Here is a 20,128-nt window from a genome sequence, read left to right as displayed (position 1 = left end):
GTCTACGCTACGCCTTACTCTACGTCCTGTCTACTGCGCAGTGCCGATCGTATTGTGGTCCATTATGTCAGACTAAGTACATCGTGCCAAATGATTCAAAAAGATGGTAGTAATGCTTAAAGTAAAGAACGAAGATCCAAAGAAGACTGGGCGCAGCCCTCCAGCATCCGATTCCCGCTCAGTCTCACCCAGTGAGAATCTGAACGGGCGTATCCAGGTATTTTCAAACCCAGCCTGGATGATAGGAGATGAACCTACCAGACAGCCACATTGACGGGACAGTAAGCCTGGAGTTAGTCTCGTAAGGTCCCACTTATGGTCACAGACCGTTAGTTGGTGACCCGACCGGTCCGCCACAGGCGGATGTCCAGATCAGAGACGCGCTCCAGGGCTACCTGCACCACATCATTTGTGTTGCCAAACTCTGCAGCCATCACATCCCAGATGTAGATAGCCACAGCAGTCGCTAGCCACCTCTGCTACTGATGGTAACCTGTACCCAGCAGACGATGTCGTCAGGACGACCACCATGCACAGCACAGTAGCCCTCCCAACTCCGCGACACGAAACGAAGGGCGAACATTCCTCATCCAAATCATATCCCAAGCCGCGAGGCAAACCAGGTCTTCATGACATATAATGCGGGATTGAAAGGGGGCATCCCCAAAACCAGAACAAACAGCCGACCCGCCGCTCTTGATGCTATAGAACGAGAAAAATCAAACAAATAACGCTAGCGCTGTCAAAGGCAAACGAAAGGAACAGGGCACTTGTGGTGGAAACTGGTGTCATCGAAAATAAAAACGAGATAAGAAAACCAATGCAAAGACGTGAGGGTGTATCATGTGTTTCGCAAATCATCAAGGGTAACGCCGTCATTGATGCCAATTAGTCTGATGAGGGTATCCGTGGGGATAGGACCCCGGTCGTTCTCGTGACTGTGTGTACGCGGGCCCCGGTGGCATGGAGCCGTAGTCATGTTGTCGGTACGGATCCTCGGATCTATTCCAAAGACACGCGAAGTCAGGGATACCGTTAACATCAAGTGTCTGGTTCCATGGACCTGTTACATTGTTGTCCCGTATGGCAGTGTAAAATCTTGGTACCGGTTCTCCCATCCAAACCCCGCCAGACCAGCCGCTGTGCTGCACGGTTGCACTAGCATGCTCGGCAGCGGGAGCGCCGCGATGGCCGCCGACGTCGCCGCTGTGCTGTAGTATTGTGTCGCATTGTATGGTGACGTGGTATATGGCTGGCTGAACGTCGGGGAAGTAAGCTGCGCTTCTCCCATGCCGTTCATGGTGGTCCACATACCAGCGTTCGGCTCGCCGGTGCTGGTTGTTGCTGGGCTGGATGGGAGTACCTTCCACGACTCCAAAGGCAGTGTTTGTGGCATCGGCTCTTGCCACCAGGTTCCCGGTACGGTCGAGCTGGGAAGGAGAGGGGTCGAGCGGAGGACGTCAACTACACGTGGCGGCGGGGGAAGTAGAGGCACGAAGAGACTGGTTATCGCCGCCTTCGCGTCATCGCTGCGGCCACCAAGCAGTTCGCCTGCGCCATCCTCCTCGAGCCCTTCCAGCGCGAGCGCCTCTGTGCGATAGACGAACTTGTTGACGGCTTGCACAAATTCCTCGTGCAGCTTCTTCAGCTGACTATCCTTGTCGGGCCAGTCCCAGGTGCTGGCAGCCGTGTCGACGGAATAGATGTCCTTGTGGTAGTCGACCAGAGCCTCGATGGTCTCCGGGGTCAATTTAAAGGCGACTTCGTTCTGCGAAACCATGTCGACATGCACGACGTACGCTTCGACGTGGACCATTTGGTAGTTGTACATGGCCTCAACGAGTGGGTTGTCGTCCTTCTTGAGTTCCGCATCGGGGGCCTTGGGAAACATCAAAGAGCACAGCGTCCAGATGGCGTCGGGGGATGACAGGGTCTCCGTAAGGCATCTGGTATGCTGGGTGACATTGTTAAGGGGTCGCTTGACTCGGTTCACTCTTTTGAGGGTGGCAGTCAGCCAGGGCTCGATGCGCGCATTCAACACCACGTTCGGCGACGAGCGTGGTGCGAATGCGGCTGCCGACGAGGGCAGTAAGACGGTTGGCATAATTAGACTGCGCAGTGACGAGCAAAGATGGTGCTATACTTGACGACAAACGAACGCAAAAATGAAGGGCGGATCAATAAAGAGAGAGTTAAGATAGGGTTGAAAAATAGCATAGAGGCGACATTCGCCCACAGCGAGTGATTTATCCCGATACAGTCCGAAGCGTGACGGCAAAGTAACTTGGAGTCACGAGGACCGAGGCGTGTAGGGGCAGCGCGGAAAGACTAGAAAGAAGTCGGAAGGAAGGCTGCCTGCCCGGGGGGAGGAGGTTGGTAGTAGTATATATTAAAATCCCCACCGTCAGGAACCGGGAGTGGAGTGGAAAGTAGTACTACTTAAGTAGTAAGTAGTAGTAGTGGTGGTGGAGGAAGAGGATTGTATAGGTCGAAATTACTGTGTGTGTGGGCGAATGCGCAACAGAAGTGAGGGTAAAAGAAAGGAATGGCAACGATGATAAGAAAAAGGTTTAAAATAGAAAAATGAAAAATAAAAAGGACCAGACGAGCGGCAGAAGAGGGGAGGAAGAAAAGAAAAAGAGCGAGGCGGGGACAAACGGGGAAGAGAGAAGGACAAAGAGAAGGAGAAGCAGCAGGAAGACGAAGAAAGAGGAGAAGGAGGAAAAGAGGAGAGGGGCGAGGGTGACCCAAAAGGGAAAGCAAGAGTCCCGACCAACTTTTCGGGATGGATCAGTCAATCCTAAATGGAGGTAAAAAAGTCAACTGAGGGAGTTGATGGATGGATTGGATGGGATGCAGGATGGATACAGTAAGAGGCAGTACTGTATGAAGAGGGGGGAGCAGCAGCCAAAACCGTGGTTCCGAGCGGATTTATACAGCCGCCAAATGAGGTGAGAAGGGCAGATCTGTCACCCAATGTCAAGAAACGTTGGCTCCGACTGTCAGACCCAAAAGAAAAGAGAAGTCGAGGGATAAATAAGAAGAGAAAGAGAGAAAGAGAGAGATCAAATTTGATCAATATAACATTATCGAGTCACTTCTCTATAACAAAAATAAGATAAAAAATAAAAAAAAATCAGATCCAAATCCCAACTGTATCCAGCAGCATACACACTGATACATACCCATATCCATACACACACACACTCACACACTCACACACAACACGCGCGCCCTACATTTACCCATCCAGCTTTTGCCTTGAAGTTGGAAAGTCTCCAATGGCGCAGACCGGCGACTTTCGATTATTCATTTTAGAATTTTCAATTACCTTTCCTATTATTTCCCCCTCATTTTGTTACTTGTTTCCCTAGAATTATGTTTTTTTTTTCTTTTTCCTTTTCTCTCCTTTTTTTTTTTTTTTTTTTTTTTTTTTTTTTTTTTTTTTTTTTTTTTTTTTTTTTTTTTTTTCTAGAGGGGAGGAATTTTTTTTTTCTCTCATGCAGACGCGGAATCCCGATCGTATGGTACGAGAGAAAAATTGGCCACCGTCCGGATTGACCGTCCGATCTCAGGTGCGCAGCAGCAGCAGCAGCAGCAGCGTCAGGTCTGTTCTTCTTCGGGCTGGGTTTAGCAGGATGCAGGCGTCCAGAAGTGTCGTCGGTGGTGGAGACACCCGACCAGTCCTGGCGTGGTCGATCCAAAGATGTCATTGCTAAGAGATTCCCTAACTACCGTCTCTTTTCCCACACCTGAGTCAAGAAATGGGGCCAACTTAGACCACACTACGATCGGGGCGGGTAGGTAGCATATGTTAGTGTGTATGGCACACTAAGTACATACTACAAATTCTGTGTAGGGTGGACACTCTCTCGTTCGCACAGTACCTAACTACGGGATAAGTTTGGGTCAACAGGCGCTTAGTCTAGTTAGTATTCTCTTTCTTTCCACCCCTAGCCTATCTACCCCTCCAAAACAATACCGGGAACAAAAAGACGAGGAAATGTTCCAAACAACTCTTTGGCGGCATCGCAAGAAAGTTCGACCAAGGCGCCCGTCGTTCCCTGGCGGCATTGCGACCTGATTTGGAGGGTTTCGGATGGTTCCTCAGCGGTCGAATCGCGTGGGAGAGACAGCACGAAAGCTAAGTAGTAGTAGTAGTAGTAGTATCATCAAAATCCCTCTCGGAGCTAGGTGCTTTTTTTTACCCCCTTTAACTTTTTTTACTTTTTCTATTCAGATTATGTTGCGTGTATTTCTTCATTTGATCGTTCTGTTTGGTCGTAAACTCCTTTTTCTTGCGGAGATTGGGATCGTGTCTGGACTGCTCTGGACATTTACGGAGTGCGACGGTGGGAATAAGAGGTCGGACTAGACCCTCGTCCGTGTGTCACAGGCACGACCCAGACTGACGGTCGGACGGACCGTCAGGTCTGACATCCCGTTCACGCATATGAGTTAGGAGAAGTTGGAGGTTACACTGAGGAATAGACAGATGGAAAAGACGTCAAGGCGAAAGATGGTGGTGCATGAGCCGTCTGGGGGCGGCAGCAACAGCAGCTGGGAAAGTGGGAGGCGCTGCAGAAGACGGTATGCATTCTAGTCCGGCGTGCAGGTAGACAGGGCACGGCGATGCCAACTGCAATGACCAAGAGGGCTGGCTAAGCCCCGATGGCTGATCCACTTCCGGATGGATGGAGGGCTGGAGTGTATGCATGCACGGATGCATCTCTCTCGGCTCCTGGAAAACGGTCCTTGGTCGGCAGAATAGACTGGTCGGGTCGACTTAACTGATTCTGTTTTTCTTGCCTTCACAGACAGCATCATTTCAGCAGCCGTCCTGGATGCTGTCCTCTAGTCCAGTCTCCATGGATCTTGATTGTTGTCCCTATTGAGAGAAGAACGTGGTGAATGTCCTCGCTGAAACCCCCCACCATTAACCTGGTTTGTGAAGATCACCCGATTGCCCTGGGAATTCTAATGCCCAATCGAGTAAGACAATAGCAGCCGGCGCCCATTTCCGCCACCTGGTGGATCCCAACTTCAGCTGGGAAGAACATCTGCCTAGTAAACCGCTGCTTATGGTAGGCTGTTCGGCCCTCCCATGGCGGGTTTTTAAGAGGAAATCTGGTTTAGTTGCACTCTTAAAATACCCAAACAGGGCATTTTCTCTGTCTTTGCCGGAATGGGCGGCTTATTAACCAGCAATTGTATTAAGTCACGGGACAAAAGGGAGAGAAATAACCATAATTTAAAGACACGAAAAAGCACGAGACAACTAATATTGTATCATCACAACTTCATCTTCCACTAAAAAGAGTAAATCCCCCGCGCGCTCAAGTTTGCGCGCAACGCGTTATACAGACCGCTGCCCGCGGCAAAAGCACAATAGAACCCACATCTGCTTGCCGTATGACTCACATTAGCAGCGCGTTGAAGTCGGCCGTGTACATAGTAGATAGAAAGAATGCCTTCCATAGCACCACATACTCCATAACAACAACTATCTACAGAGGGTCTTTCCGGATCAAGTGTAGAGGAACCAGATAATCTACCCGAAATCCCACGCGTTATCGACCAAAGGTTCAGGAGGGTCCACAAAGCCGCTGGCCACCAGTACGCTGTCGCACCGACTCGGTTCCAAAGATCGTGACCCAACGGATACTCTCTGCCTGCTGCGTATTGTTGTGCGGCACACTGCACTACTTCTTATCGCACTTTTGTTTCTTGCAACATCGGAGAGGACAAACATCACGATTAACTTGTGATAGGAGGAATCTGTCTCCTCAGAGTAAGCCCTGATCAAAATATGGATGCAGCACGGAATGGGGAAAGGGCAACGTGAAACGAACCCGGCCTGGTCGTTCCAATCCACAACAGTATTCGGATCCCCTAATCCCCTTCGGGTAGCAGAGGGGGAAAGACCTCAGACTCAGCTGATGAATCATGGAGGGGTTGAGGGCATCGTGGGGCGAGCTAAATGTCCTTGGAAGTTGGTACAAGGTCTCTTCTGGCCTCAGATTCGCTGACACCCTCAGAGTCCGGCTCATACGCCGCAGCTGAGATCCCTGCTACGATCTACCATTGGACTGAGCTTCGTCGACGGTCATCTCCAGACTTTCTCGAATGGGAAGTCAGTCGGACGGGAGGCCTCCTCGTAAGAAATGATACTCCGTTATTACACGCAGCACAAAGGTAGCGAAAGGGGGATTTCTCCCGTCGAACCTACCCCCGATCTGCATGCATGCGCTTCTCGCGTTGCCCTGAACCACCCTAAAGTGTAGAACTTGTCGCTAGTCTGCACGCCCACCCGCTGCTTCATGGTTGGCTGAGTGAAAGCCCTGGCTTGTGCTCGTGTCCTCCAGGAGACACCGGAATCTGGAGATATTACCATGACCAGGCACAAACTCCGAGCACATGGATCGGTGGCAAGCCAGTGCACAAGCCTGGTATTTAGGGGTAGTGGGCGCCCGGCGACACCGGGACTGGCTGAAATGAAGGCGAGAAAAAAAATTCATCCAAAGATGTGGTCATGTCATCCCCTAGCCGACCTTGCACGACCCTCCTCGGACGGCATCAACCCAACCAAGGCCGGAGCATCAACCAAAAAGCGGCAGTGCCTGGGGTCAATGGGTGAGGCAAGACGATGCTAAACTTCGGTCTCAGCACGCGCCCAGCAGCGGACTCGATCAAAGCGGAGTACACTCACCAGGCATGGGAGGAGATTGGGTGGATGGAGGCACGAGAGAAACGATGGCAGAGCGCATCGCTGTGTCGGCTGGAGTCGGATCCGGGCACCAGATGGCAAGGTAGTCAGTCTGGCGCAAGAATGCGGCATAAGCAACCAGCGTCGTCAGCTGTGCACTAGAGGCCATGCGACCCATCAGATTGGATGCGGAATGCTGGAACGACCGTTATGGCCCGCACTATGACATATCGTGGGACCCTAGCCTATACCTACTTAGCAAGGCTGGTGTCGAGGAAAATGGAGGAAAAGAGGCATGGATCGCCTCATGGGGCAAATAGACAGACGGCAAAAGTGTATAAAAAAAGAAATGAAGCAGCAGAGAGTAGGCAAGCAAGGATATGCAGGATGCAGGCAGGCAACAGGAAAAGCCCCGTTGGTGGACAACTGACTTGACGGCGGTGTCGGTGATGGCCGATTGCTGCTGCGCCTCACCCGTCGCTGCTGTCATTTGAGCCACATCACTGTGGCGAAGTTTCTGCAGAACAGCCATGACATAATGGGCGGAGAATTAATTGGAACTAGGGACACAGCTGGAACAATGTAGAGTCGAACTAGAAGAATATTGTTTGACTAGTTGATGGTCTACAGTAGTCGATTGTGAGGAATCTCCCCGCTACTATCAGATACATCATGCTTAGCCTCGGGTCATATGGGCGATGAGATAAGCGGGACGAGTAACTAGTTAACCAACCAACTAACTAAACTCACCAAACTTACTCTCCTGCGCGGTCTGCTACTAACCACGACCTGCATCTGCATCCATCGAAAAACTGTATACGAAGTACGATGCCTGCTAACCCTGAAATATCTCCCGGAACGCAAAGGCTCTCTCTCCTTCACATGACCATGGATTAGCGCTGCGCCCCATTGTCTGCCTTGATGACCTTCCCCCATCACACTCATCACACGCCTGGATGCAACGGGCGGCTTCGATTATCGGAGGTTTCATGCAAGATTCCGGATTCAACCCGGACCTCCACGATGGGGACACGGCATGGCAGCCTTGAAGAAACTATTGCAACCGCGCGCGCATTGAAGCCGCTCGCAAGCAGGTCTGGGATAGCCTAATGGTACCGCTAGTGAGATGCAACCTGCATCAATACCATGCATTACCTTACACGCCCGCCTAAGCGCTGAGTCCTCGCCCATCTTAACCAGAGTCAGACTTTAGCTCCCCCGACCCGGACTGCAACTGGCCAATACGGGCTGCCTTGCTGAGGCTAATCCCTGTTCTGTGTTTCAGACGACCCCATCTCCGTGCTGGCGACCAGGGGGGTACACTGGGTCAGCCATGGCAGAGGGGGGCACCGTACTACTGTAGGGATGCATACTACCAGGAGATATCTTGGGCTTTTAACCTCATTCTTCCTCCTCTAATCCCGAGCGTAATGGTGGTGTCGACCCACTTGGTTCTGCTGACAGTGCATACCAGTTTGGTCACCTGTTCTACTAGCCATCTTGGGAAGGGGATGGACTGGCCTGGACTGTTTGAGGAGAGTCGAAATGAGATCATCTCGTTCGGATTCATCCTCCAAGGGAGCTGGGGTCATCTATTCTCCTATCTAAGGAGACACCGAGCACAAAAATCCTGGAGATAGGTATGCGTACTTTGTTCGCTGATCCAGGGGTCAAAGCTACAAGGAATAATGGTCTGGACTCATCACTCTCGTACTTCTGGGGAGGTCCTTTTATGCTGGAGACCGAAGTAGGAAGTCCCTATTTAGGGAGCTGAGCTACTGATCGACTTTATAGTTCTGTTGTGAGACAACAGTCATTTACTACTGACGTAAATGTTTACAAACTTCCCTCTTCGATACTGCCAACCCTCGTTCCAGCTGAGGATTATACCCCTCGCTCGTCTCCACCACCTCTTGGCCAGCCAGACCCATCACATCGGTTCAGGTCACCCTCTAACCGTGGTCTGTCGAAGCCGGGGCACATTAGTTGATGTCAGCACTTAATTGCGACACTATTAATATGGCATGGCATGTGGACTGAGACAACCACAGCCAGCCAAACTATATTATATAGATACCAAGACCATTTGAGCACAGAGTGCTTTTGGCTCAAGAATGAGCCGAACAATATGCACAATATGTCACACCGTCACTCACCTCTGCTATGTACCAAGAGGAGATCCATTTCAGCTGGCCATTTCGCATCTGCTTTGAGCGAAGAGAACTTGGACAGCTGACTCCGATGTAACACCGCACATGCTTCATGGCTTTCTTTCAATCGCCGTAACTGCTGAAACCGATATGCAAACGTCCTTGTGAGATCTGCCTTTGATGCCTGATATGTCACAAGAGTGGCTTGAGGCTTGTGCAACATGAGGTGAAGTCGACCAGGTTACTACCATCATAATGACACTGCATGAGATTCTGAATGAGGACCATCAAATGTTTGACCCCTCTGGTTCACGACAGGTGCGCTAATCACCTGACCTGTCTACTTGTGTTTAATTTGTACGATGTCAGATCTGTTGCCTATATGCGCAACATGCTAGTGATTTTAATTGACATCTATCGCAATGTCTTTCACTTGTTAATATACCTTGTAAGTATTCACTATGACTGGCAGAGCAAGCGAACATGGTGCAGAGGGATTGCAACACATTATTAATCTGCACAAACAAAATGATACTGAGAAACTACATAGTCACACTGGATTTACTTGTTATAATCATCTCTACGTAAGTTACACTGTAGTTGAACACCCATCTTAGCGATTATAGACTGATGGCGTCAGGTAGGTAAACCACCACTATTCTTACCTTCAGTCTCTTGATCCTAAACAAAGTATTCTATTGTAAGTAGTAATATACCTTCTTTTCCCAGCTAGACCACCCAGTATCAGGATTGAACTTAACCAGTTTATGAATCTTTGGTATAGTCCAAAAGCAGAAGGTAGAGAGCCTGCAGAACAACTGTGGAAACCATAGCATTCCATGCGAGAGTTGTATAGACAACGTCACGAATACGGTGTTACACAGACACACGAAGCTTTATTTAGAAAGAAAGTTTACTTAGCTTCGACAGAGGCTGCTGAGACAAAGTACCGTTTTGCTTCTTGCCGGCTGACCTGTAGAACACAGTTCTCACAAAACTCACGATTAGGCTCGCGCGAAGTTCTCAGAATCCAGAATTTGAATTCGGAAGATATATTGGCCAGAGATATGAAGAAAAATAACAATAACCAGTTATAAGAGCCAATAATGTGGAAATAACAGCTTGAGTCTGGGAGTAGGGAAATTATATGAAAGGAGATATGATTACATTCATAACTTCTAGTATTCAATCCCATTGTGACCACCAAAGTCCCCCAACAAACCTCCAACTTAGACATACCGGTCCAAGTCACTATTAAAAATACCTCATATTGCTCCCAAGCTCTGAGAAGAGTGAGCACTTAAAACAAATGCCAAAGCCATTCCTTATCCCAGACACACGCTTTCAATCTATACCCTTTGCCTAAGCATCAACACCAAGCATAATAGTGAAAAATGAAAATAGGAAAGAAACTAAAGCACCTCCAATCCTCTCGGAAATAATCTCCCCCAAGCAGTCAAGATAAAGAAGTGGAATCTCCATTCCGTCAAGAGTCCTAGGGATCCGCAACGATATGTTTCGTGTCTAATAAAAATTAACCCGTTTTCAAGAAACTCTTTTGGCATAGTTCCCTTCTGGTGTCGCATCAGACATGCTATGAAATCTTAATATTGAGGTTTCCTCTTTCTCATTCTCTATTATAGGTCTGTCATTCTGAGGGTTAGGTGTGACTAGCCAGGCTATCATTATGTTTCAAGGTCGGGGATAGGACGGGATTGACTGGCCAGATGGGTATATTTGGAATGTATAGGGGTCGTTTCGTGATTTGTGTAGCGGGCTCACGTTGATTGTTCTCTTGGACAGTTCGTGGTAGGTGTAAGGGAATGGTACTAGGCTTGAATATATTCAGTTGCGTGGGAAGGGAGCAATAATTGGGCTAGTTAACGACCAGAAGGTTCAGGACCATATTCAATATTCTTTGAAGTCAGAATTGTAACTGAATTTGTGCTCGCTCTTCAAGCTCTTCGAGCTATATCTTGTTTATCTGTTTGAAGTCATGGCTTGTCTTACAGCTCAATCCTGGACATGTTCCTTTAAGGTCATGAATTATATTCTTTAGGCTTATCCCAGTAGTATTAGTTGACTAGGTCTAGTAGTAATGACAGCTATCATATTTCGAATTTTCGTTTCTAATCGATGAAACCTGATATTTATCGCACTCTACGTTTATCTCTCAGCTACAGAGAATCGAATTTGTAATGTCAACAATATCGAATGACAGAGCAAATCACCAGAGTGATTCAAGACACTTGTAGATAGTAATATAAAACAGCAATCCGCATATCACTTGGTTCAAATCCCCCATGACCAACCACATAGAGTAACTATATATGGCTTACCAACTTCACGCATACTTCTGAACAAGACCTTGCAGGCCACCGGGGTGAGCTCCCGCCATATCGTCCAGCTTTTGGCCATCTTTGAATACTATAAAGGTCGGCATGGCTCTAATTCCACATTCTTGAGAAATATCCTCCTGTGTATCGACGTCGACCTTGGCGAACTTGATGGCGCTGAACTCGGGCCGGGAGGCCAGCTGTTCAAAGAAAGGACTAATCATTTTGCAAGGACCACACCATGTAGCCCAGAAGTCGATGATCACCACATCTCCCGAGTTGATGAGGGTGAGGAAGTCGGAGATACTAGTAGAGAAGAACAGGAGGAGATTGGTCAGTTACCCACTTTTGTTTTTCTTTTGGAAATGAGATTAGGAGATGGTTGTAAAGTTTCTAGAGGTCATACCTTTCGATAGCAGTGACAGCCATGATGCAGAAAGTTATTGATAAGGATTTGATTCCGAGGGAAGGATAGCGTGAAGGAGTGGTGCTAGTTAGTTGATTTCCTAGTAGTCACGGTCTTAATAGGGGACGAGTTAGTAGGTCGTGACGGGAGGGAGATCGATGGTTTTTATAGTATCAACATGCTGAACTCGTCACTGATCTCATATTCATCGAATCAAGTCATGTTTTACCCCACTTCGCTCAGGCCCTCCGATTTATCGGACATGGACGGACTGGAGCGGCGGGATTGCTGTGAACTGTACGGCTGAGTAGCTGAACAGCTGAACAGCTGAAGCCATTGTGGTCGAATCATCGTGCTGGAAAATTGTCCGCTAATGGATCGTCAGCCTCAACACCCCACTTATTCGACGGGATGGATCTGCCCCTCCCTCAGTCGTGCAGATAACAAAATGATGTTGAGAGGGACTCTTTCTGAGCTGAGCTTACGTAGTGTACATGGATGGCTGAGGTATTTTCAAAGGATGTTTGAGCGGAACAATACTAGTTGTGCTATTGAGAGACCTATAACATGACTAATAGCCTTAGGAGTTCATATAGAAACAGGCTGTAGGTAGCCTAAGTGCAACTAGAATTTTGATCCGCTATATAGAAGTGAATACAGTTCACATATTAGATACTCAAGATCCCTTCTGACAAAGTCTTGAACGGCCACTGGACCCGAGGTTACTGACCAGCCCTCTAAGAGATGCTCGGACAAGCATTTAGGAAAGCTTCTCTAGTTCTCACTTGTGAATATACCATAAATACTTGCAAATATTTAGGTGTGTTAAATTTGTCTGCAAAGGCAGAGAGGCAACAAGGTTCCTTGTCACTCAGGTCCTAATGTACCTCAGCTATGATAGACCGGCAACTCAAGACATACATCCTTCTCTCGACCACCTGCATGATAACAAGTGCTTCTATCAGAGCTATAGAAAAGAAAGAAAGAAAAAAACTTCGACAAAGAAAGAGAGAGTGACAGAGCGAAATGTCTATGGAAACGAGATACATTTCTTAAGTCCTCCTCGATGCGAAACATTCCACGCAAATGGGACATTCGCCAATCAGACTGGAGAGAAACTCAGCTGAGTGATGGCCAGTCTATGATAACTTCACATATATCAACTTTACCATACTACATGCTACCAGATCTTACTCTCCCATTTCCAACATATAAGTCCGCTCTAACAAGAAAACGCTAGAGACATCGAACACGAACAGTATATATAACACAAGATAGAGAAAATGCACGGGAATTATCGGTGCATTATAGGTGTAAGACGAGGTAGTGTAAATCATATAGTTGAGCTTCCTCCTCTTCCGTGTGACAGAGCATCTCTTCCGGGAAATTACCAGCAAGTAGTCCCACAGGCAACCCGCTACGTCGCTAATACATGTTGCAGACAGGCTCTGCTCGGCAGTACAGTCAGGTCGGAATCGGCCCTGACTCTAGATGTCTCTACCCAGGCTAGGAATACGTAGGCCTCAGAGCCACGATGAAGACGCTGAGTAGAAGACCCAATCATGCCCCGATTGAGACAGCGAGGAAGACCAAGGATATAAGAAAGAACTACAAGTAGGAAATATGCAGTGGACAGAGATAACATGGTGACTTGCAGGTAGATGGTCAGCCATTTGCAACACTCATTAATAGTAATTCTTTGTTTGCTGTTTAGTTGAGTTTAGCTGCGGCGACGACCTTCCTACGCCGCCGCATGCGTTGTTACGTGGCTCTGCAAGTTTGAGGGATCCGATGGATTCAGAGCCATATTCTTGCTTCAGATGGTGAAACGCCTGCATAGACAGCATCTTACATAGCAGGCTCGATCAAGTACAAGAAGAAAAATTGAGTTGAACTTAATAGCAGGTATTTTGGAACGGCATCAAGGCCCAAACTCAGGTATCTGATCCCTGAACATATTTCCGAGGAAAATGGGCCATATCAATATCAAGAAGACCAGTTAGGAAAGATGGCAAGTAGTCTCTGTCTGCCCTAGCATCGTTTCGATGGATAAATCACGCAGTGTGTTTGAGTGCTGAGTTAGTGCGTCTAGCCCCGAAAAGTCTGCCATAGCTAGCATTGTTCTAGCCTGAGATGGTATATAGGTAGGTTCTTAACGGGAAATAGGGCTATGAGTGAAACACCGGGTCATAAGTATCCCATTTGGATATGCATGGACGGATGAGCCTCAGTGATGGGATAGACGAAACAGGTAGAATCCGCTGCATATTCCGCTTAGGGTTGTTGGTCTAGGTATCTAGAAAAGACTGACAACGCGTCTAGAATCGAGTAGAGCTAGATCGGAGAATGAAAAAGCAATGAGATGACCCTGAATTTTGCATTGTCAGCTTGAAACAGCCTCAAAGATATACCAACCCCTATCTAATAACCAACAGTGCAGCAGAGCAGAAAGAAAAAATTTTTGGAAGTAGAGGAGTAGGAATTAGGGAGAAAAAACTAAATACAGATCATTCAACCGACTTTACTCCATATTTGGGCCATCCACTGAAGCAGGCTACCGTTACAAAATAGAGCGGAAGTAGATCCGGTCTGATTTTTGGTCCCGACCCAACCCAGCACCCACCACACACTGCACACCATCCTGCAGATAATGAACCAAAATAACCAGAATAGCATTGAAATAACTTCTCGTACCTGGATGATTCCATGGAATATAGGAAGTTTCTATAATTATCATCTTGGTAGAAAACTTATCTGGTTATATACGACAGAATCGGAAGTAAGTCAGCACGTTTTGGATGCGGCAAGATCGGCCTCTCCTTGCTGATCGAGAAAGTAGGGCCCGAGCCGTCAAATGACCTTTCCCCTTGCCAGAATCAATTCCTGCTTTTGCCTCTGAGGACGTGGTAGTCTGGAAGTAAGGTCTGCGGTGTGTCATGTAGCACAATGTTTTAGTCTGCAATATGCGATCTCCTAGAGATAGGGTAGTCCCCCCTGGTTGTCTCATCTTCTTGACATCCCAAGGTCGGTGATGGCTAGTGCGGTCGTCGCTGCGGATCACAATCTTCCGGAGCCGTTAAAAACGAATTGGCTTAGATTTTCTAAAGGTTGAAATCCTAGGATGAGACATCGCTCTATATTTGAAGGATGAGGTGAGATGTTCGGGTGGTGAGGGAATACCTCGGAGTTACGAAAAGTTAATGCGGGTGTGGGAGCCACTATCTGCAGAAGATAACCCGCACACTGCATCGTGGAAAAATTATCATGCAGGTCCAGTAATGTAACATTCTGTTGCTTTCTTCATTTGGTGTGATGCTATGACGTCGAGAATAATGACTCGCGACCGAGGGGGATCTTGTATCTGGCGATATGGAAATGAGGGGGATTACCATCCTCAGTAAAGGATAGCATACTCGAGTATCAACGGTAATGGGTGTGCCCTGACCCGTTCCTTCCCCAGCTTGACCAAGAAATCCTTCGTGTGCTTGTCGAGGAACCATGGCGCCAACCCCGCTTGATGGTCGCCGTCGATCATCAAGCTAATTTAGACCGAGTCCGAGGGGGAAACCTAAATCGCCCAACTGCCCGCACGCCAACTCCAGTAGCCAGGGCCATTGCTGCTTCACATGTTACCGAGCATCTCTCTTGCCGAACCTCGCAGCACGGCAACTGCTCCTTGCGCTGTTTCGCGGACGCCGAGTGCAACCTCGCTGCGGGTGGATTGGGCACTTCTGTTGGCCATTGCACTGAGTGCATTTCAGCGATTAATCGTGCAAGTAGACCGTAGCGTCCATCACTGGAGACGCAGGCTCTACCGGTAAACTCCATTACTGTTTCCACCCGTCCCCGCAAAGTCAAGTCGGAGAACATTTGCCGTAGATGGCTTAGGTGATAGTCGCCCACAGCTTGATAACCAACGTGAACGGCGAACACTGCCACTGGGTAACAGTCGAGAAAGTGGACCGTCCCAGGTCACACCCCTTAGCCAGGAACTAGGACTCCTGATTCCCAAGGCACATCCAATCGCTGTTGTGGTGTCAACACCCACCACGGAGTCAATTGCGACATGGCATCATAGCCGCAAGGGCAAATTTTGTCAGATGCTCGCTTGACTCAAAATGATGGGCCTTGGTGTCGATCACCGAGGTACCCAGGAAGCTAGAGCAGAAAAATAAGCCCATATCGGGAGCCAAACCATGATCCTAAGTGCACCTCGTAATTTCCCTTCCCAGCCATTCGTTCCCCCGCAAGGCTAAGAGCCCCTAACGCACCTTAAGGTGCACGGTTCACTCCGACAAGCATGGGTTGCTCCAGATCAAACCGCCTACTCGGTTGGAGCAGAGGAACATTCCCCTGCGGTGGGTAGCCGATTCGGGTACTCATCTGGTGGTCCAATTACGGACGATCGTCACGTTGTCTTTGACCAGGGACCGAAAAGGAATTATCCCCGTTAGGTTAGGAAGAGGCCAATCCGCCTGGTCTCGGTAGTATGGCTATTATGAGACGCCCCAGCACGTCCTAGTCATTTCACATGTGGGGTTAAGGACAGCCCTCGGCCTTGTCTCGATATTTGGATCGATGTGGAGAGAGCGGGTGGCTGCCGTGTATCTGCAGGCATAAAAGGAGCCCTGCCATCTGCATTGATCTGGACCCTGACCCGTCCGTTGTCAATTGCTGGCATTCCCTGGTGGAGAGCACCCTCAACATGCGCGTCTCTTCGGCCCTTCTTTCCGCCCTTTTGCTTTCCAGCACTTCGCTGGCAACTCCGGCCCAGGTTTCCTCATCCGTGGCCATCTCTACACAGGGGAGCCCGGCGCCAGAGGAACATGTTGCAGCACAAACAACTGCAGCAGCAGAGGCAACTGCGGCGGCGGCAGCCTCGGCGGCAGCAACTGGTGCATCTGAGCAGACGGCCAGTACCAAGCAGCAGCCAGACAGCGATGTTGGTGCCGACCAGCAAACCGCGAATGCTGCCACTCAGCAGTCATACGCAGACACAAACACAAACACAAATACCGGTAACCAGCAGCCATCTGCCGATGTAGCTGGCCAGCAAACCACCCCCAGTGCCGTACAGCAAACAGCCGCAGCTCCGGATTCGTCAAGCCAAACAACCGCTACCCAGTCACAGGGTGGAGATCTTCTTGGTGGACTGGTGGGTGGAATCCTAGGTGGTGGCTCCAGCCAAAATGCTGGAGCAAGCAGCAGTGCTGCCGCATCCCCCTCAGCAGCAGGTCTTGGTCAGTCTGCCACCTCCACGCAGGATGCCGCGTCTTCCGCAACGACGAGTTCTTCCTCATCCGCAGGCGGCTCTTCCGGAAATCTCTTGACAGACATTGGTGATGGCCTCGATGGCCTCCTAGGTCTTTTGTCGCCAACATTCTTGAAGAATGTCGAGTCGTTCTTCAACCACTTTGCATATCTCTTCGACGATAAGACTACCGACCAGACGAAGTCCCTGATCGACACTGCTTACAACCTACTCACCAAGCAGTTGATCACTGAATTGACCGGTCTCCTCAACAACGCAAACAGCCTATTGACGCCGAACTTTGTGAACGAGACCCAGCAACTGATCAACTCGGTTGGCCCGCTTGTCACGCCACAGTTGTTCAAGAAGGTCTCTACCCTGCTCGATAATGGCAACAACCTTTTGACTGCTGAATTTGTCAAGGAGGTTAACGGCCTTATTGGCAATGCAAACAACTTGTTGACAGCCGACTTCGTGAAGGAGACGCGTGAGCTTATCGAAGCTGTCTCTCCTGTACTGACACCAGAGCTACTTGGTGAAGTCGGCACACTGCTTAACAACGCCAATGATCTCCTGACTGCAGACTTCGTTAAGGAAACGAAGTCGCTCATCAGCGCGGTCGGCCCGATCCTGACTCCAGAACTGCTGAAGGAGGTTAACACGCTATTGACTAATGCCAACAGCTTGTTGACCGCAAACTTCGTTAAGGAGACAACGTCTTTGATTGACACGGTCGCGCCTAATTTGACACCAGAGCTGTTCAAGGAGATCAACTCGGTCCTCAGCAATGCCAATGGCCTCTTGACACCGGGCTTTGTCAATGAGACTCAATCTTTGATCGAAACTGTTGCTCCTAACTTGACCCCCGAATTATTCAAGGAGATCAACTCGGTCCTGGGCAACGCTAATAGCTTGTTGACCACCGACTTCGTAAAGGAAACCAAGAGCTTGATCGGCGCCGTTGCCCCTGTACTTACACCAGCTGTTCTCGCAGAGGTTGCTGGCTTGTTGGGCAATGCCAATGACCTGCTCACACCGACATTCGTTAACGAGACTCAGGGCTTGATTGGCGCCGTGGCTCCAGTCTTGACCCCTGCTCTTCTGAAGGAAGTTGGCAGTCTCTTGGGCAACGCCAACTCTCTGTTGACCACCGGATTCGTTGATGAGACCCAGACATTGGTTGGTAATGCGAATGACCTACTGACGACCGATTTCGTCAAGGAGACCCGGAGCTTGATCGGTGATCTTTCACCGGTCATCACACCTCAACTGCTATCAGAGGTCTCAGGTTTGCTCGACAATGCGAACTCCCTATTGACAGCGAAGTTTGTCAATGAGACGCAAGGATTGATCGACGATCTCTCGCCAGTCATTACACCTGAGTTGCTCGGCGAGGTCGGCGGACTTCTCGGCAACGCAAACAAGCTTTTGACCACCAAGTTCGTTGAAGAGACCCAGAACCTGATTGATAGTGTAGCACCTGCAATCACTCCTGCTCTCCTCACGAAGGTGAACTACTTGCTGGGCAACGCAACGAATCTGTTGACACCTAATTTCGTCAATGAGACAAGCAACCTCATCGACGAAGTCTCGCCGATCCTGAGTGAAGTTGCGCCAATCCTTACACCCGAAATGCTTGGCGAAATCGGCGGCCTCCTTGGAAATGCCAACGACTTGTTGACTTCGAAGTTTGTCAACGAAACGCAAGTACTCGTTGAGGACGCTTCTGAGGTAAGTTTGTTCTAAAATAAACAACTGCACAGTGAGGCACAGACTAACTTTTCCTAGTTGCTTCCCGCTCTGGTTAAGGTCTTAGGATCGCTGTGAATGTAATGAGGCGTGATATTTGAAGGATATACGATCTGATGGACAACGAGTCTACTTAATCCTATGAGTAATTATGTGTTTGATGTTGATGCATTCAATGTTCATGACGTTCTGCGCTGCCGGTTCAACGTCAAGTACAGACGACGTCTTAATATTAGCAATAGCACATCCATAGTCAAAAGACCTCAAAAAAAGCCATGCCAGGTGGTGAAATTGGCTTTGCCGTATCGCAAAATCACCTCATCATGGTGTTCATGGATGAACGCTTCCTGAATATCTCTGAGCCCTGTAGAGAGCAACTGGCCCAATTTGCCAGTAAATTTGCCGAGCCGAATAAAATAATTCCATCGAAGTAGGACCGGATACAAGTCTGTCACCCAGAGATTCTGGATGAAGCAACCCTAAGAGGGTGCCGAAGACACAGTACGGCTTATTAGACTCATCACTGGGGACCGGTTTTCGTAAAGCGAGGCCGGAAGAGAAGGAGTTCAACCTGCTCGAGCGCCATCTGCTAATTGTTTGAGCATCAAGGTCACACAACGTGTCAACTCTCATTGTGTTTTCCCCTGTGAGGGATTGGTGGTGCCCTTTTGTTTGATGGCGTTGTTTGAAAATGTCCGTATTGTTTGTATAGATTTCTCCGGTTGAGCACAGGCTTTAGGACGGGATGTTCGAAGTCTTGACTTCCTGGTACTTGGACAAGACTTTCATCTCTGTGTTGCGTTCCTTGATCTTCTTGTCCATAGCTTTCTGGACTTCTTCGCGCTTCTTCTCGGCGTCTTCCAACTTTTGTTTCACTTCCCTTGCAGCTTGTTCTTGCGCCTTCAGGGCCGCTTCTGGTGTCGGGAATTCCTGGCGTAGTTGTTCAAGCTGGGAGCGTATTTCTTCTTCGTCGATGGGAGTGCAAGTAACTGGATGGTACTTGTGCGGCGGTAATGGTTCGCCCGGAATACGGATCTCAGGCAACAATTCATGAATCGCAGTGGTGCGGACAGGGGAGTCCTGCGGGACCGCCTTGGCTGTGGGTGAAGGCGTCGGCTCGGAAGGCGGAGAGAGAGGGAGTTGCTGATCCATGTTGATGTAGGTTATTGAAAGCTAGCGTTCACTAGACAACCATGTACAACTGTCGGCTTCGATAGGGTAGTTTGAGCCAGAAAATAGCGACGTCCCGCTGGTTGTTGAACCTTGAGGCGATGGGAGTTCTTGGAAGTCCCTGGGATTTTGTCGGTTGCCATTACTGCCATCTGCCAGTTCACCGCCATTAATAGTCACATGATCCGAAACGGTGCCCCGCAGCGCCATTTGTATTCCAATGAGCTTCCTTTATGGTTCGCAGCGATCATTGACTTGTCCTTACAGTTACTACTCGGAGGGCTATCTATACTGTCTATAAATATTCCAGAGCGCCCATCTTTTCAAGTCCTCAAACGTTAGCGCGTACGTGATCCTGAT

The 20,128-nt window shown here is 49.0% G+C and overlaps 8 protein-coding genes across 8 annotated transcripts; 3 read left to right on the top strand and 5 right to left on the bottom strand.

Annotated features, from left to right (window-relative positions):
* Positions 1-670: 670 nt before the first annotated feature.
* Positions 671-2,219, bottom strand: BDQ94DRAFT_16875 (uncharacterized protein). Its single transcript, XM_026771141.1, has one exon. It carries the CDS (start codon positions 2,102-2,104, stop codon positions 1,067-1,069), a length of 1,038 nt encoding a protein of 345 aa, XP_026627939.1. The 5' UTR covers positions 2,105-2,219; the 3' UTR covers positions 671-1,066.
* Positions 2,220-3,734: 1,515 nt separating this feature from the next.
* On the bottom strand, positions 3,735-4,190 carry BDQ94DRAFT_141132 (uncharacterized protein). The gene has a single exon (XM_026765762.1). The coding sequence runs from the start codon at positions 4,072-4,074 to the stop codon at positions 3,910-3,912; it is 165 nt and encodes a 54-aa protein (XP_026627938.1). The 5' UTR covers positions 4,075-4,190; the 3' UTR covers positions 3,735-3,909.
* A 2,305-nt stretch (positions 4,191-6,495) lies between these two features.
* Positions 6,496-7,097, top strand: BDQ94DRAFT_141128 (uncharacterized protein). Its single transcript, XM_026765761.1, has 2 exons — positions 6,496-6,649; positions 6,710-7,097. The coding sequence occupies exons 1-2, from the start codon at positions 6,525-6,527 to the stop codon at positions 6,930-6,932; spliced, it is 348 nt and encodes a 115-aa protein (XP_026627937.1). The 5' UTR covers positions 6,496-6,524; the 3' UTR covers positions 6,933-7,097.
* Positions 7,098-9,062: 1,965 nt separating this feature from the next.
* BDQ94DRAFT_16828 (uncharacterized protein) lies at positions 9,063-9,731 on the top strand. The gene is made up of 4 exons (XM_026771015.1): positions 9,063-9,174; positions 9,310-9,440; positions 9,497-9,500; positions 9,649-9,731. Exons 2-4 carry the CDS (start codon positions 9,318-9,320, stop codon positions 9,687-9,689), a joined length of 168 nt encoding a protein of 55 aa, XP_026627936.1. The 5' UTR covers positions 9,063-9,174; positions 9,310-9,317; the 3' UTR covers positions 9,690-9,731.
* BDQ94DRAFT_141125 (uncharacterized protein) lies at positions 9,420-10,098 on the bottom strand. The gene is made up of 3 exons (XM_026765760.1): positions 9,641-10,098; positions 9,501-9,556; positions 9,420-9,440 (listed from the first exon to the last, which is right to left on the bottom strand). Exon 1 carries the CDS (start codon positions 10,091-10,093, stop codon positions 9,770-9,772), a length of 324 nt encoding a protein of 107 aa, XP_026627935.1. The 5' UTR covers positions 10,094-10,098; the 3' UTR covers positions 9,420-9,440; positions 9,501-9,556; positions 9,641-9,769.
* A 938-nt stretch (positions 10,099-11,036) lies between these two features.
* BDQ94DRAFT_141123 (thioredoxin family protein) lies at positions 11,037-11,910 on the bottom strand. Its single transcript, XM_026765759.1, has 2 exons — positions 11,599-11,910; positions 11,037-11,498 (listed from the first exon to the last, which is right to left on the bottom strand). Exons 1-2 carry the CDS (start codon positions 11,619-11,621, stop codon positions 11,201-11,203), a joined length of 321 nt encoding a protein of 106 aa, XP_026627934.1. The 5' UTR covers positions 11,622-11,910; the 3' UTR covers positions 11,037-11,200.
* Positions 11,911-16,211: 4,301 nt separating this feature from the next.
* BDQ94DRAFT_177709 (uncharacterized protein) lies at positions 16,212-18,676 on the top strand (the record flags this gene model as incomplete). The annotated part of the gene is made up of 2 exons (XM_026772979.1): positions 16,212-18,580; positions 18,638-18,676. Exons 1-2 carry the CDS (start codon positions 16,304-16,306, stop codon positions 18,674-18,676), a joined length of 2,316 nt encoding a protein of 771 aa, XP_026627933.1. The 5' UTR covers positions 16,212-16,303.
* BDQ94DRAFT_141121 (uncharacterized protein) lies at positions 18,618-19,941 on the bottom strand. The gene has a single exon (XM_026765758.1). It carries the CDS (start codon positions 19,748-19,750, stop codon positions 19,334-19,336), a length of 417 nt encoding a protein of 138 aa, XP_026627932.1. The 5' UTR covers positions 19,751-19,941; the 3' UTR covers positions 18,618-19,333.
* Between the last annotated feature and the right edge of the window lie 187 nt (positions 19,942-20,128).

This window comes from Aspergillus welwitschiae, assembly GCF_003344945.1.
Source record: "Aspergillus welwitschiae strain CBS 139.54b unplaced genomic scaffold BDQ94scaffold_11, whole genome shotgun sequence".
Taxonomy (NCBI): Eukaryota; Fungi; Ascomycota; class Eurotiomycetes; order Eurotiales; family Aspergillaceae; genus Aspergillus; species Aspergillus welwitschiae.
This window is presented reverse-complemented; position numbering and strand designations above follow the sequence as displayed.